This window comes from Cydia amplana, chromosome Z (assembly GCF_948474715.1).
Source record: "Cydia amplana chromosome Z, ilCydAmpl1.1, whole genome shotgun sequence".
Taxonomy (NCBI): domain Eukaryota; kingdom Metazoa; phylum Arthropoda; class Insecta; order Lepidoptera; family Tortricidae; genus Cydia; species Cydia amplana.
The window spans coordinates 4,653,435-4,668,463 of record NC_086096.1 but is presented as its reverse complement, the minus strand read 5'-3'; the positions used below and the strand labels follow the sequence as shown (position 1 = coordinate 4,668,463).

The 15,029-nt window shown below is 36.1% G+C and overlaps 2 protein-coding genes and 1 long non-coding RNA gene across 8 annotated transcripts in view; 2 read left to right on the top strand and 1 right to left on the bottom strand.

The window, feature by feature from the left end:
* Positions 1 to 1,473, bottom strand: part of LOC134660936 (disco-interacting protein 2) — a 125,415-nt gene extending 123,942 nt beyond the window's left edge. The window contains exon 1 of the mRNA XM_063516822.1: positions 1,269 to 1,473. Coding sequence (XP_063372892.1) covers positions 1,269 to 1,353 — 85 coding nt within the window. The 5' untranslated portion in view covers positions 1,354 to 1,473. The remainder of the gene's footprint in view (positions 1 to 1,268) is intronic.
* The window catches only part of LOC134660964 (uncharacterized), a 383,074-nt gene that overhangs the window by 93,400 nt on the left and 274,645 nt on the right, over positions 1 to 15,029 (top strand). The window lies entirely within an intron of this gene.
* Positions 4,261 to 15,029, top strand: part of LOC134660887 (protein phosphatase 1 regulatory subunit 12A) — a 129,857-nt gene continuing 119,088 nt past the window's right edge. For all 6 annotated transcript variants that reach the window (XM_063516737.1, XM_063516741.1, XM_063516740.1 and 3 more), the window contains exon 1: positions 4,261 to 4,886. In XM_063516737.1, coding sequence (XP_063372807.1) covers positions 4,644 to 4,886 — 243 coding nt within the window. In that variant the 5' untranslated portion in view covers positions 4,261 to 4,643. The remainder of the gene's footprint in view (positions 4,887 to 15,029) is intronic.

Genomic DNA, 15,029 nt, shown 5'->3' with positions numbered 1-15,029 from the left:
TACATATCATGCTGTTTGGATAAGGGGCCGAACATAGCAATATTTAAATCTCCTGTATCTGTATGATACGGATCCTGGCCAAATTTTTAAGTCATCTTTTTGCATTTTTTCAAGGAGATATATCTTGCTCTATACATCACAACCAAGGTTTGAACCCACAATATGAAAGGTTAAAACCAATTAATCTTGTATTTAATTTCAGTATCTGGCTTGTTACATATTTTACCAGTAAATCCCCTATTCAGGGACAATAATGTTATTGTTTTTATTATGTAACACTAATATTCATGCATATATAGCCCATCTTTACTCACTAACCATATTTATGTGTGTAGTGTATGGCATATAATGTTTATCTATGTATTTACATATTTATATGTGTCCCCTGATAGATGATTTACTTTAAGAGTGTGTTGACTTATCAATTGACAGTTCAATTAGGTATCAAAAGCACTTAAACTAGATAGCCTGTTCTAGATGCCTATCAACAACATCATATAATATAACGAATCCTACATATCTACTTATGAATCAATAGTTTTCAAGAAAATTCTTATCAAATGATAAAGAATTTTTAACTATCAACAACATATTTCTACCTGTAAAATCGTATTTATTTGTCATAAAATGCCAATTGTAAGCACTTAGTATCTCATTAAAAACACAGACGCTTAAATTGGATTTGAGTATGATGTAAATATGTACAAAGGGTATGAGTAATACTGCATTGTGCGAGCGCGAGGGGTATTTTATTTGTGGTCGCCCAGTCACTCACACCAGTTAATAAGGAAAACACATGCAAAACTACATTTATGTACATTGTAGAGACCACTGAAGCGCTCAAGAGCTGCTTTAGGGTCAAATCTTCGCAATACGTGAGTTTGCTGCAAAGTTTCTGCGATCGTTCGAAATATTTCCCTGCGGCCGGAGTGCCATCGTGCATACAATTGCATTCCTTGACAGCCGATGTGTGACAAAGCGCGTAACAACTCGAGCGTGAGCCGTAGCCCCGATACCATTATCAGTACCCCAAGACCGAGAACTAAGAAAACACAAGACGCTACTCTCGCTAAAAACATCGTCAGCTGTCACACATTGCGTCAATACTAGATAAACCTGTTCTGTACCATCAACAAATATTTTATGCCCCAACGGACACAATTGTCCTTACCCCGAAAAAAACAACCAGACAATAATAATGGTAACAAAATAAACTTAAGTTAACAAATTATCGATCTATGGTGATCCGCAAGTTACTGCACTCTTACCTTCGGATAACTCTAAGTCCAATTCAGCTAATTTGTCTCTTATCTCGTCCGGCAACTTTGATATATCAACACTTAAGTCAGCCATCGTGGTAAAACACTATTTTCACACAAAACAAATAAACTTAGCGAGAACACTTCAAGAGACCATCGTGACACATGGCCATCTTGAATTTCGAACAATTTGTGACTCCGATTGTACTATAGTATAGAAAATGTTAGTCTCCCAATAGAACACTAGAGGGCGCCCACACCGGATCAAAACAGGTTTGTTCTCTTTTAGGAAAATCATATTGGTTTACATTTTATCTTTTAAATTAAAATAATTATATTAAATATTTATTATTAGAAACGTATTTTTTTTTTCTATTGATAAAAAAATTAACGGTAAATTCATCATCTGCTTTTTTAAATCAAGAATATGTCACGCTGTCTATGGTTTTGATACACGATTTAAGCCGTATCCCGACGAGCTGGGCAAATCGACAGATTTGATCAAGAAAGTAATTGGCGCCAATCTCATCTAGCGTCCACGCGTACACAATTTAATCACCAATTTGCATTCCATAGATACTAACTTCGAAAATTGGCATTTTTGTATCCGCACCTGCTGATTTGATCGGGGAATCAAATTGGCGTTTGCGTCCGCACGGCCTGTTTCGATCGGACAATTTCATCAGATTGGCGAAAAATAGTCTCGTACGGACTCCACTTTAAATCAGCTTTACACGAAGATTGTATTATTATAAAAACAATACAATGTTTAAAAACAATATCAATTGGTCATACAGAGAATATAAAGTCCGTCAACCAAATCTTGTCAGTAGTAAAAGGCGGCAAATTTGAAAAATCGCGGGTTAGCAACACTGTGTTCGAATAATTCCAAAATGCGTGTCATCTGTGTTTTATCTGTGGAATGTGGACCGTGAATGACAGCCGTCACCTTATTTGTTTTCATTTGGTTTTCATTCTGAATCGTTTCTGTTTCAAGAGATATTTCTGCTGTCACCATTAAATACCAATACATTAAATAAGAATAAGCAAAGCTAAGGGGCCTATAATGTACAATCATGCTCGTTGATGGTAAACATTACTAAAAATTGAGGTTATGACAAGTACATACTGGAAGAACTCTTTCGAACTTTTAAGATTATGTTCAGTTTTTTTGTTTTAGGGTTAAAAGGCATAAATAAAATTAAAACGTATGCCTAAATCTATCCAACAAGACCATAAATTGTGTCCTGGAAACCGTCCATAGGCCCACATGTCTAATATTTTCAGCGATCAGTTGTGACTATTTACAAAGATGCAATAGAATACTACAGAGTATTATGCTTGGTTGAAGTGACCCGGTAACATTGGTAACTTCATTATATTTTTTCAATTAATGACCTGAATTATAGTGTAAGCTAAAGTGACCCTTATCTTATTTACCTTTCAATTAAATAAACACCCAAATATCAGTTGTTTTATTTTTAATATGTAATCCTATTGTACAATATATACCAATCAAAAAAATTACACAGGTATGTCATATTCATCCAGAAGAGTACACTAATTTTCATTAACAAGTGGCATATTATATTGTAAATAACAAATATATGCACTATCTAATTATCTGCATTTTGATATGATTTTATTTTAGTAAACTTTAGAAGACATAGATAGGGAACAAAGAGAATATAAGCACTAAGATAGGGCGTTGTTTTTTGATATCTTCAAATTTGTTCATCATTTTGATTAACATTGTTTTAACATCGCTTTTAAATTGTCCGTCCATGTTTCAAATTTTTTCAATAAACCGCGAGTGACAATTTGAATTGACGTACGCAGGGCGCGCTCAGCGGAAAAAAAAATATTTTGGTTCGATGTACATTGCTGCTTTTCTTAGCGCAATACTGCTCTTTGAGTGTTGCCCTACTTTAGTTTGCTTTACATTGCTACTGACAAGATTTGGTTGACGGACTATAAATTCAATTAATGGCCTATCTAAGGATGATATTTCACCTGTCCAATTTCTTAGTCCAATATGTCATTACATAAAAAGCTAAAAGCTAAAAGTGTAGCTCATTGGTTAAGTAAAATGTGTACGCAAATACATTTATTTGCGTCTCACATTTTACTTAATAATATGAGAGAATGAGACGCATTAGAAATATTAGAATATATAGATGGCCAAGCAGATCTTGTCAGTAGAAAAAGGCGGCAAATTTGAAAAATGTAGGCGCGAAGGTATATCGTCCCATAGAAAATTTGAATTTCGCGCCTTTTTTTACTGACAAGATTTGCTTGACCAGCTTTACTATCCTAAGTTAATTCGCGTTTAAATATTATTATATGCCTAATAAATACATATTGCTGTTGCATATTTTAGATGTCCCTCCCTTCAAGCTAGGCATAACACTTCATACAGTACCTACACAGATCAAAACCAATAAACCTACAGGGGTTGTCAAAAAATGTACGTTGAACCACGTTGAACTTTAATACCATTAGACTTGCATTGGACCAATGGGACAATTACTACATAGAACCGAATAGTCACAAACTTTCAAATCTCAAATTCTGTCGGATCAGTGTTTTGAATGATTCTACGAGTAGAAGAGGTGTACATATTTGTATAGGTATTTTATTTATAATTTTAACTAACCATGGGCAGGGCCATTGTTCCATCTAAAAGCCGTTAAAGACGACCGCATCAGACCGCGACCTTGGTGCGGTCATCATATTATATTTCTCTTGCTCTCACTTAAAGCTGCGTCCTTAATGGACGTACGGTGGACCATCTTACACACGATCGAACGTGCGCCGGACCGCACCAAGGTCGCGATATGGTGTGGTCGTCTGTAAACCAAGTAAACACTAGAATATTGAACATGAGTGTGAAAATACTTAACATTAGTCGGTTCTCATTGTCCAATTTATCCACCATAAACAAGGTAAAAATTATAGACCAACAATACATGGCAACAATGTTCAAAAAAGTTTGTAGCTAGGTGGCGCTGGGTGTTTTCTTCTTCCCGTCATTCACACTTGATAGTTTTTTACTTTTTACATTTCGGTAGTTTAGTTGGCTGTAAAATTATTTTCGTAATGGCTGCCACGCTAAAAGTGTAGCTCATTGGTTATGTCATGTATATAAAATCATTATTCGTAAGTGTTACATGTGTAATTCAACAAGTGTTATGAACAATGATCGCATGAAAGGAGTCTAGTCTCATTCTCGCAGGGACGTTTCTTCTTTCATGTTTCCTTTTTTGGCAATTAAGTTATGGACTCGGCGTTTGTGTACTATATGTAATAAAAACATAATCTATGCGTCGTGAAAAGTGTTCTCTGGGACCATATTGAGTGGAAAGTGTTTCGAGAGAGTTGAAAATGACGGATACGCGTTCGTCGTCTGCGTTGTTCAAGCGCGCGGAGCAGCTGCGGCGATGGGAGGAATCCGACACCAATAAACAGAGCCCGACTCCTAAGCGGGCGTCGAGGATCCAGTTTTCCTCGGGGATTGTGTTCCTGGCGGCGTGCACGTCGGGTGACAAGGACGAGGTGCAGCGCCTTCTGAAAGCGGGAGCCGACATCAACACTGCGAACGTGGACGGGTTGACAGCTCTGCACCAGGTCAGTTTCAGTGCCCCAACACACATCCCAACCCTTCCTGGTCTGCGTCGCTCCTAAATACCGCTTCTTGACGGCGGTTGATATTACGTAGTTTGACAGGTAGGAAGTTTCAAACTGGAATTCAACTCTTTATCATTTACGTTTGCGCGAATTAAATAAACTGAAATATCTGTAGTCAAGATGAATGAAAATACATACAGTTATAGAGTATCCATCAGTATACATTTTTAGAATATATCCTATAAAATGTAGTAAATTTCAAGTTAGCATTATTGTTTACTCCTAGTTTATTATGTACATCTAAGAAGTCTATACTGAAGACAAAACAAACTGGTTTTAACCTTTCATATATGTGGGATGGTCAAAAATAGTGGGTAAAAAATCTCGGGTGTGCTACATTAAGCAGAAAAATCCTTCTAGAAAAAGAAAATGCAACAAGATGACTACTCAGACAAGAGGTTAAACCTCTGTTATTCATATAATATACACTATTTCGTCCCCAGCCACATGCCAGACAGATATATGGCCACATGTGGCTAACAATTTATCACCAATAATCATCATTATTGGTGATAAACAATAATTAACAACATCATCAGGCTCATATTTGAATTCTGTATGAGGTCTTGTTCTCTTGCTTCTCAACCTTAAAATAACTATTTAATTTTATGCTAAAGCAATGACTTTGTAAAAGACTAACACACATGGATACTTTTAGGACAAGTTTAAGTATCATTCTAATAAGTTATGAGTTAAAATACCAATACAACATTTTATATAATATAATTAATAATTATGTACATATGTCATAAGCTTAAAAACAGTTCTTATTCAAACTACTGATTTAATTTGTTCCTACCCTCATTTACTCAAACACATAAACTCACACTTTACATAAACTCATTATTTCTTACATTTTCTATAAAACAAGCCTGGTAATTATGAAATCAATAAATTAAAATTTGTATGTTAGCACAACTGTTAGTAGTTAGTTGTCAGGGGATATCGAATTATCGGAAAAAAAAAGGTATTACCTTTCCAAACAATTATATTTTTACAAGAAAAACTGGGAGCGATCAGTATTGGATGTAGTAGTAGGACGGGAAAGCATCAATAATTTGATTGAGTTAACAGTAAACTACAGTACATTACAATCCAAATTGTGTGGCACGTATACAGGAAATGGTATACGAAAGGTTAAATCTTCAATAAAAACTATGAAAATTAATAAATCAAATGAAAAATGTTATTATAGGTTATAGGTTTTCGCAGGCTTGGTATCCGCAACTCGATGTCTTATTAATGCGCCTATTTGGCATGATGGGTTGGCGGCACTATTCTTGCCAACCCAACTCTACCAGGAAGCCTAGCAGACCCTTGACTTTGCAAACGACTTCTGGGAGAGACCCCGGTGAACTGAGGTGTTGTGCCGGTACTCTGCCACCCCTGGGCATTCGAAAATGACGTGGGCGGCTGTCTCCTCTACCTCCATGCATGCTCTGCAGAGAGGGCTATCTGAAATGTTATTCTCTTTATTTATCTTTTCTCTTAAGGTGACGGTAGAGGTGGGTAAATTTTCAGATTCTGTCAATTTACCCCATTTCACACACAAGCGCACTTCACGCACACTACCTCACTTTACTGGGACAGGTCATTGACCCATCAAGTTTTTTTAAGATAGCGTTTTGAGTTTAGTGTTAACCACTGACCTCTTTTGAGGAACAGAAACTGTAAAACGTTCCATTGAAAGAAGAAAGAGAAACAATACATTAAATCTTGCTCTCCTTGTCTGTTCATGTCACACGTGACGTATTTAAATTCTAATTTAATTCATTTGATTGTTAACTATTTTCTGCATATTATGGCTTTGTCGAGATACGCGTTTTGTAAAGTTAAACCGAATAAACCCAGATGTCATTAAGTCAGATGTAAAATGTTATTTACTACTCTATACGGTTATTCATAAGGCGAAAAATCAATTCAATTAAAAATTTAAATAAATAAAGTTTCGGCAGGGTGGAAATTTAATTAAGGCCGACAAAATAAAATTTAATAATATATGTCGGCTGATGTACCCCTAAGATCTTTACAGATTTACTTGTACGAGTATCGTATATTCGCTATTTATTTTGCTATTAAATTTATAAAATTAAAATAAATAATTAAATATTATACTGGCATTCCACCGGTATTATTTCAGTGCTGAACTGATTATCTTCGATCGTAGCCTTGATGATGTAGTTGTACTTACACTTACGGCGGTAGGAGCGGCAATGAACCCCGCGCAGCGTAGAACGAGAGGTGCGTTGGGATAAGTGCATATACATATAATTCTTCGTGCGTCTGTCTGTATGTCCGTCCGTCTGTCACAGTCTATTTTCTCCGAAACTACTGGACCAATTCAGTTGAAATTTGGCACACATATGTAAATTTGGCACACAAATGTAAATTTGTGACCCAAAGATGGACGTGTAACGTAAATAAAATGTATTTTAGAGAATTTGAAATACGGTAGCCATTTTTTTGGGGGGGGGGGTAAATGAAAAAATTAAAAAATATGTTTTTTAAACTATATAGTGTTACATATCAAATAAAAGAGCTCATTGTAAGAATCTCAAAGATATATTTTTTTTATAATTTTAGGATTAATAGTTCAGCAGTTATTCATGAAAATAGGCAAAAAATGATCATTCTCCGCCCACTTTCTCCGAAACAACTGGATCTAAAATTTTGAAAAAAATACACAAAGTAGTTCTTTACCTATATATGTCAGGAAAATCTATAAGAAATGTGCAGTCAAGCGTGAGACGGACTTAATATACGGAACCCTTAGAATGCGAGTCCGACTCGCACTTGTTTTTGTTTAGCTCTTATTAGGTTTAAGGAGTTTTATGAGTGAAAAAAGAAGTTTTTTGTTTTATGTGCCCGCGTTATTGCCGATCGATTGTGTTTTAAACGATAATTAGACAAAAAAACTTGTTTTTCACCCAACGAATATAGATCCCCATGACACATCTTCCAAGTCGCCTTTGGATAGGCTTAATTTTAAAAATAATTGAAATAATGTTATATATCATTCATACTTGCAAAAAAAGACTAAAAATAATTTACGTGACCAATGCTTATTATTAGTAAATATCTTACAATTTAATATCTGATATATCACACGATACAAAAAAATGGCCGCAAAGTTAAAAGTTTATTTATTTACGTTACTAGTCCATCTTTGGATCACCGACTCTTTGTCATATGTGAAAATTGTGTACCAAATTTCAATTGAATTAGTCTATTAGGGGCAGACACACGAGTGATCTTAAAAGGGATTTTTTTCTTGAATGATTTGTATGTACTTACCCCAACGCACCTCACGTTCCACGCGGCGCAGCGTAATCAGTAAGTACCTAATAATTAGTGTCCGACCGAAACACAAATTTCTGTATATATAAATATTGTTGTCCTACTTGCTCCCCAACTTTTGGTCTTTGTCACATAGTTTAGTTTCATAATACGAAGTACTATTTCGTATGTTTCGGCCAGGCCGAAAGATTCGGCCGTTTTTTGGCCGAAACCGAAACTACGGCCGAAACATGATTTTATGGCCGAAACTGGCCGAAACCGAAACCGAAACCGAATCTTCGGTCGGACACTACGAATAATCACAATGGTCTTAAGTACCACAGACCCTACTGTCGCTTAAGTCCTTTATGACAATCTCTGCCTATTAGAACTTATAAAAAAAAAAGAAACCGAGTAATTATATCCAACTACCGAACCTGCTTACAAATTTTCTCGAGATATTTGAGAAATGTGATATGCAAAGGAGAACATTCGAACAAACGAAAGTATTTTTGCCCAAGCTGAAACGGAGACCTTCGCCTACGCTCGGTCAGTGATGGTTTAGGTACAGTCAGCTGCAGGTCACCCCTGCATAGAAGATTGTATGCAGGGGTGGTACCTTTTCTCTGCAGCTGACTGTACACCTATAAAAAATTGTTGTACCTGCTGCAATTTTATACCGGTACCGTACTTTATATTTCAACAGGTATAGTACCTTCAAAACGAAGCGGTATTGATAAATAATAACGGTACCGTACCGCCTATAAATAATAATAATAATTCAGCCTATATACAGGGTGGTCCAAACCTTGACGTCCAAAAATTTTTTTTTAGATTCCTCACGTCGTGGGCTATCAGAATATACCCCATGTATGTTAGCCGATTTTTCGTAGTTATCGAGTTATGATTTTTTTTTACTTTTAACTTTTCATATGAAATTCTGGGGTTCCATACAGAGTGGCTAAAAAATAACTGCATTTCCGTTGCCAGGGAGGTTTTGGGATTATACTGAGCAACTTTTACAATGGGGCCAACCCCGAAACCGCGAAAAAAAATTACCCTTCCATAGAAAATGGACTAGCCAAAATGTATAAAAAGCCAATTTTTTTTTTCGCGATTTCGGGGTTGGTCCCATAATAAAAGTTGCTCAGTATAATCCCAACACCTCCCTGGCAACGGAATGCAGTTATTTTTCAGCCACTCTGTATGGGAACCCCGGAATTTCATAGGAATAAGAATAAGAATTGTTTATTGCCACATACATGAACATAAAATAGAGTTAGAATTACTTACATAATAAAATAAAACAGTTGTTATCATATACAAAACAAAAGTGAGAAGATCTTTGTATTAGGCAAAGGGTTCCAGTCTCAGCTTGTGCCGGGCCTAGGTGCCCGGCGCTGGTTTTCAGACCGGTCCCAGACTAAGGACGGTCGGAGAATATTACCTACATAGGAAAAGTTAAAAGCGTAAAAAATCATAACTTGAAAACTACGAAAAATAGCCGATTTTTCGTAGTTTTCAAGTTATGATTTTGACATACATATGGGGTACATTATGATAGCCCACGATTTTTGGACGTCACGGTTTGGACCACCCTGTATAGACGATAATCTCAACGCTAGCCCAATGCGGATTGGGGACTTCACACACAGCTTTGAATTTCTTCGCAAATGTATGCACTACGAGTATGCAGGTTTCCTCACGATGTTTCCTCCTTCACCGAAAAGCTAGTGGTAAATATCAAATGATATTTCGTACACAAGTTCCGAAAAACTCATTGGTACGAGCCAGGATACCAATGAGTTTTTCCTTACCGCTTATACCGTAAAGAAATAATGCAGTCTCTGCTTTGCACGATTATTGTGTGGACATAATTCTTATAATCACCGAAACATACATACCTCTACGCACAGAATGTCATTGAAATAAAACATTGTTTTTTATAGTAAATTAATATAACATTCGATTTATACACATAACAATAAGCAGGCCAGGCCGCAGCGATATTGGCCTGTAAGCTTCATCTCGGTCTCCAAATCCGCAAAACTCGCTGGTACTAAATGCTGGTCTTGCCGTTATTAATTATCTTGATTCTTGAAGATTATCAGAACAGCACGTTACGTAATCGCATACATAGACGGAACGAACGTCAACAAAGTAGGTGTAGACACTGCAAGTCTTTAGGTATTAAACGAATTACGCTTCGTATTAATAGATGAGTAATATTTAAATGAACATATAATATTCTCTAACATAAATACAAGATTACAATTAATTGACATCAAAAGTCATTGACGTACAGAAGTCATATACATTTTTATAATGACGCAAAATTGATACCAGCATAATGAAAATCAATCCCAATCAGTAAAACGAGTCTTTAAACTTTTTTCATTTTAAGCGGGTTTTGAAGGAACAAGTTACTTAAATTCGATTGTAATCGTATTGTTTTAGGATAATTTACTGCTGTTTTCGACCGTTACGACCCGTAAATAACAACAACTCACATTTAAAATTTGACTGGAGCTCGACGTGATTATATTTATTTACCCTATTTTATGAAATACAATTTATCTACTGGTATACATTTTCGTATGCGTATATGATGAAATGTCTTTATTAATGTCAAAAACGAGCTATGACGACGTACACGTCTGCTTCGATGCAAGGCCAACGGCCATCTGACTCGAAGAAGAGTTTTGAGTGATGTCGTCAATGTATGGAAATTATACGAAAGTTTACATTTGGGATTGAATTTCTGTGTTGTATTTGTGAGTAAAAATATAAGTAGATAATAATCTGGTAGTTTAGTTATCTAGCCTTCAAAATCCCACAACAACTCAATTACTGTCAAAGACAAAACTGTAATGCGTCTTGCTCAAACGGAACTCCACATTTTGATTTTTGGACACTTTTAGTGTCGATTTGTAGAGAATTACAGGAAATAAAAAAAAATATGGCGTGAAGAGCCGGTACACGGCTTCTTCGTGAACAGATTTACGTATAATTTAATGCAGTTATTAATCATTCATTGAACAAATTGATTGCATAAAGTGAGGTCTAAATCGAAAACGTCATATACCGTCCCCTTAAGTTAGGGTTTTTATAATATGAATATAAAAGTAAAATATAAAAACACTTTCAAAACAATAAAAAATACATATAAACACATTATAAAAAACCTAACCTAGGGTGCCGCCAGCAGCGGGGCAGGGCCCAAGCTACCGGTGGTCAGGGCCGCAGAGAGAGGAACCGGCGGACTATCCGCGCCGTGTCCAAGATCACCGCCTTTTGTATCTGACGCTTGATCCAACCACCTAGCGAGAGTCTCTCAAGGTGTTGGTTGAGACTCTTCACTATTAGACCGTTCACTGAAACGACTATCGGGACAATGATCGTTGAATCAACATCCCACATGGCTCTATTATTATGTCAAATCATCACTGTCTGCCACAAAATAGTTTGAAATGACGGGTTATAGAAACCAATGAGCTATTAAGGTTAAGGTGCGGCTGCAATTTTGAATTCATGAACTGGGAATCACACGCACAGTCAAATCATTGTTGTTTGGAACTGAACACTACGAATAATACGTAAACACCGCAAATAATGACTCACTAGTTTCCTAAGTATGAATAATATGACCCAATTGCTTTATTTACATCATACTGTATACAATATATCAGTATTAATATGATTAATCGGTCACACAGTCAACTAAGATAATATACATGGTCACTTTTATGATATGTGATGTTTTCAATCAAAAGGTACCACATTGTTGGTTGTCGATAAGGTTTATTTCAAATTGAAACCACATGGAAATCTCTCCTTATTGACAACCTACAATAAGTACCCTTTTGATTGCGAATGGCACATATACATACTATAGAGAGGACTATGAGGTATAAACGACGGGATAGAATTAAAAAGTCTGATATAAGATTAATTACTAAAGTTACCCACTTCCTTGAACATTGACTAACAAATGTGGCGATGGACTGGGCACATGGTGTGTGTCAAGACAGGGAAATGGTGCTAAAAAGTATCAGATTGCTACCCAAAAGACGTCAAGGAAAGGAGGAAATCAGCTCACAAAATGGGAAGATGTACTAAAATTGACAGCAGGACCGAATGAAATAATGAAATCGTTGGAGAAAGCCTTTGCCCCGAGGCAGCCAAGGCACACGAGGGATTTGGCATTCCGGTTAAAAACTTTGAAGACCCTCGCACGGCTGTCCTGTACCCCAGCAGCAAACTACAAACTTGTCTTGCTAAGGTCACGATAAATAAGATATTATAATGAATGCCGGCTTTTTCATAATAGTGGACAATTGGACATTTATTTTCAAGATAAGCATATGTCACTTTCTGACATTGCTTGATAGTAAGAGACGGACTCTATCCTGTCGTTATCAAGCGGTAACCGCAAGTACAATAAACTTGCAGATTTTTTTTTATTTTACTGGTACAACATTTTAGTTTTTTGGTTCCGTATCCAAAAGGAATAAGTATAAATAGCAAAGATTTTTTATAGAATGTGTATTTCTTATAGCGCTAAGTAACTATAATGTAAGTAATGTAACTACATATGTATATTAAATATTAAAAAATAAGGGCTCACACATGAAACTTGAACATTAGAAAATTTCACAGAGAACAAAGGAAACTTTCATGTGATTAATTTCCATAAATAAATATAAGAAGTTTCCGAAGATTATCCTTGTGGAAATTTCGCAATTATGGGAACTTCCCGACGGCAGGTCATTAGTGAGGACTATGTTTGTATCAAGTAGCCGTCGTTCACTGTTGTCTTAACATTACCCTACTGTTTTCCTATTTATAAACTAGAACCTTGTGCGTTAATCTCCAGAGGCGTTTTTTGCTCGTCTCACTTCCTGACGTTTTTACCACTATCAAGCCTAAGTTGTGATTAGTTTCAGTTATTCTCGCTTCTTGCTCGAATAATCGGTTTAAATGGATGAAGATTATAGTTTATTATGTAACAATGATTAAATGTTTTTATTTATTATGGCTGGTCTTGCAGATGTCTAGGCAGAGATTTTAAACGGACATTAAATTATGAGCATTATTATAAAAAAATGTATAGACAGTACAGTATTGTAGCCTCGGTCAACTATTGCTCTTAGATATAAACATTTTCATATGTACAGTCAAGTGTACAAATATGGGTGCATATAACTTACTCAAAAATATGTCCCATAGTTCTTAATTCGCTGACATAAGAATGGCACATATTTTTGAGTATATGCATATATGCAGTTATGCATATTTTTACTGTACAGATAGCTTTTTCTTTGGTCCATTTTGTACCTAAGCGATTGCACGTGGATGAAGTCTAGAATACATTTAAAAAAAGACGACGAAATGAAATGACGAAAGAAGTGATAATGTTGCTGATTATAAAGTTCATTTGCACCACTACAGCTATGTCGCATTAATAACAACTTGTAGTACGAGTAGTGTAGTAGTTATGCGTTACGCCAAACGTAACTATGTGGTACTACGACAACGCTACTGGCTTGAGTACCTACGCATGACGCGGAAACGTGGAAAACAAAAAATCTAGCGAGGCGAAATTATTTATGTGTCAGGAAAAATAACAATATAAAAATAAAAATAATCGTCTGTCTTGCTGAAATAGCTCATGAAATATTGGCAAACAAATTTCCGGCTCTATAGAAAAGTTGTCCAATTCGCTTTATTTTAGTTAATTCTACGCGAAAACTGTATTGCTGTCAGTACCAACAGCGTCAACTTGACGGCACATTGTCCTTATACCGTCTCCAATAAGGCTTAGAAATGGTCAGTTAAGCGTCAACGGCCCACGAAGACTTAGCATTTAGGTAACATCTGTGCGTTTCGCTTCCGCACCGAATCAGAATGCGGCACCGCCGTGACGCGGGAATAGCTAGATTGTCGCGACGTCACAGTACGGATTTAGCCTGACCGTCTGCCGTACTACCCGCCTAATTTTAAACCGCGGAAAAACGTAGGACAGTGTACCGGGCGTACGACCTTTTTAAAATTAGGAGTGCTCTCGGATAACCTTTGCTGCCGGCGAGATATTAGCCAAAAGGAAATCTTTTTGACTATGCTTGGACACAGAATAACTAATAGTACTACCGTACAGAAAATTCACTCCTTCACAAAAGTCAGATTTAGGTATAAAATTACACCTATATCGCCGCCTGCAAGCAAAATTGAAACTTATAACCGCGCACGAACCGTGAATCTCCTTTGCGCGCCGCAGTTTTATGACCGAGCTGTGAGTGTCGGCACGGGGTTATCACTTGACAAGATTTTATACCTAAAGTCTATTTTTTTATTCGGTAGACTAAAATGACATTTCGTAGTATGAACATCATGTGTCATTTCATACTATGAAATGTCATTTTAGTCTACCGAATAAAATAATAAAAAATAACAAAAAAAGAATTAAAGAAAAAAACAAATCCAAAATAACTGAATTTTATTACTTTTTTAAAAAAAGGGAACCGCCTTCAAAAAATCAACTCACTGAAAAGCACAAAATAATTTTTATATACCCCACCCCTGTCCTTGTCCAGTCCCTATCCCGTCGTTAAGCATTCTGCCAAAAAGTAGTTAATACCTAATAATAAGAAAATTTATAACCATCCGGGTAATTACTTAGTTTTTAAAGTCGGTGCCAACCCAAAATTTAAATTTTAGAGTCTCACTAACTTAGTTCTTGCACTACTAACTACTCTTTTTTATTCTGTTTGGCAGCAAAGAATATTTTTGTTGGTTTGGCACCGCCTT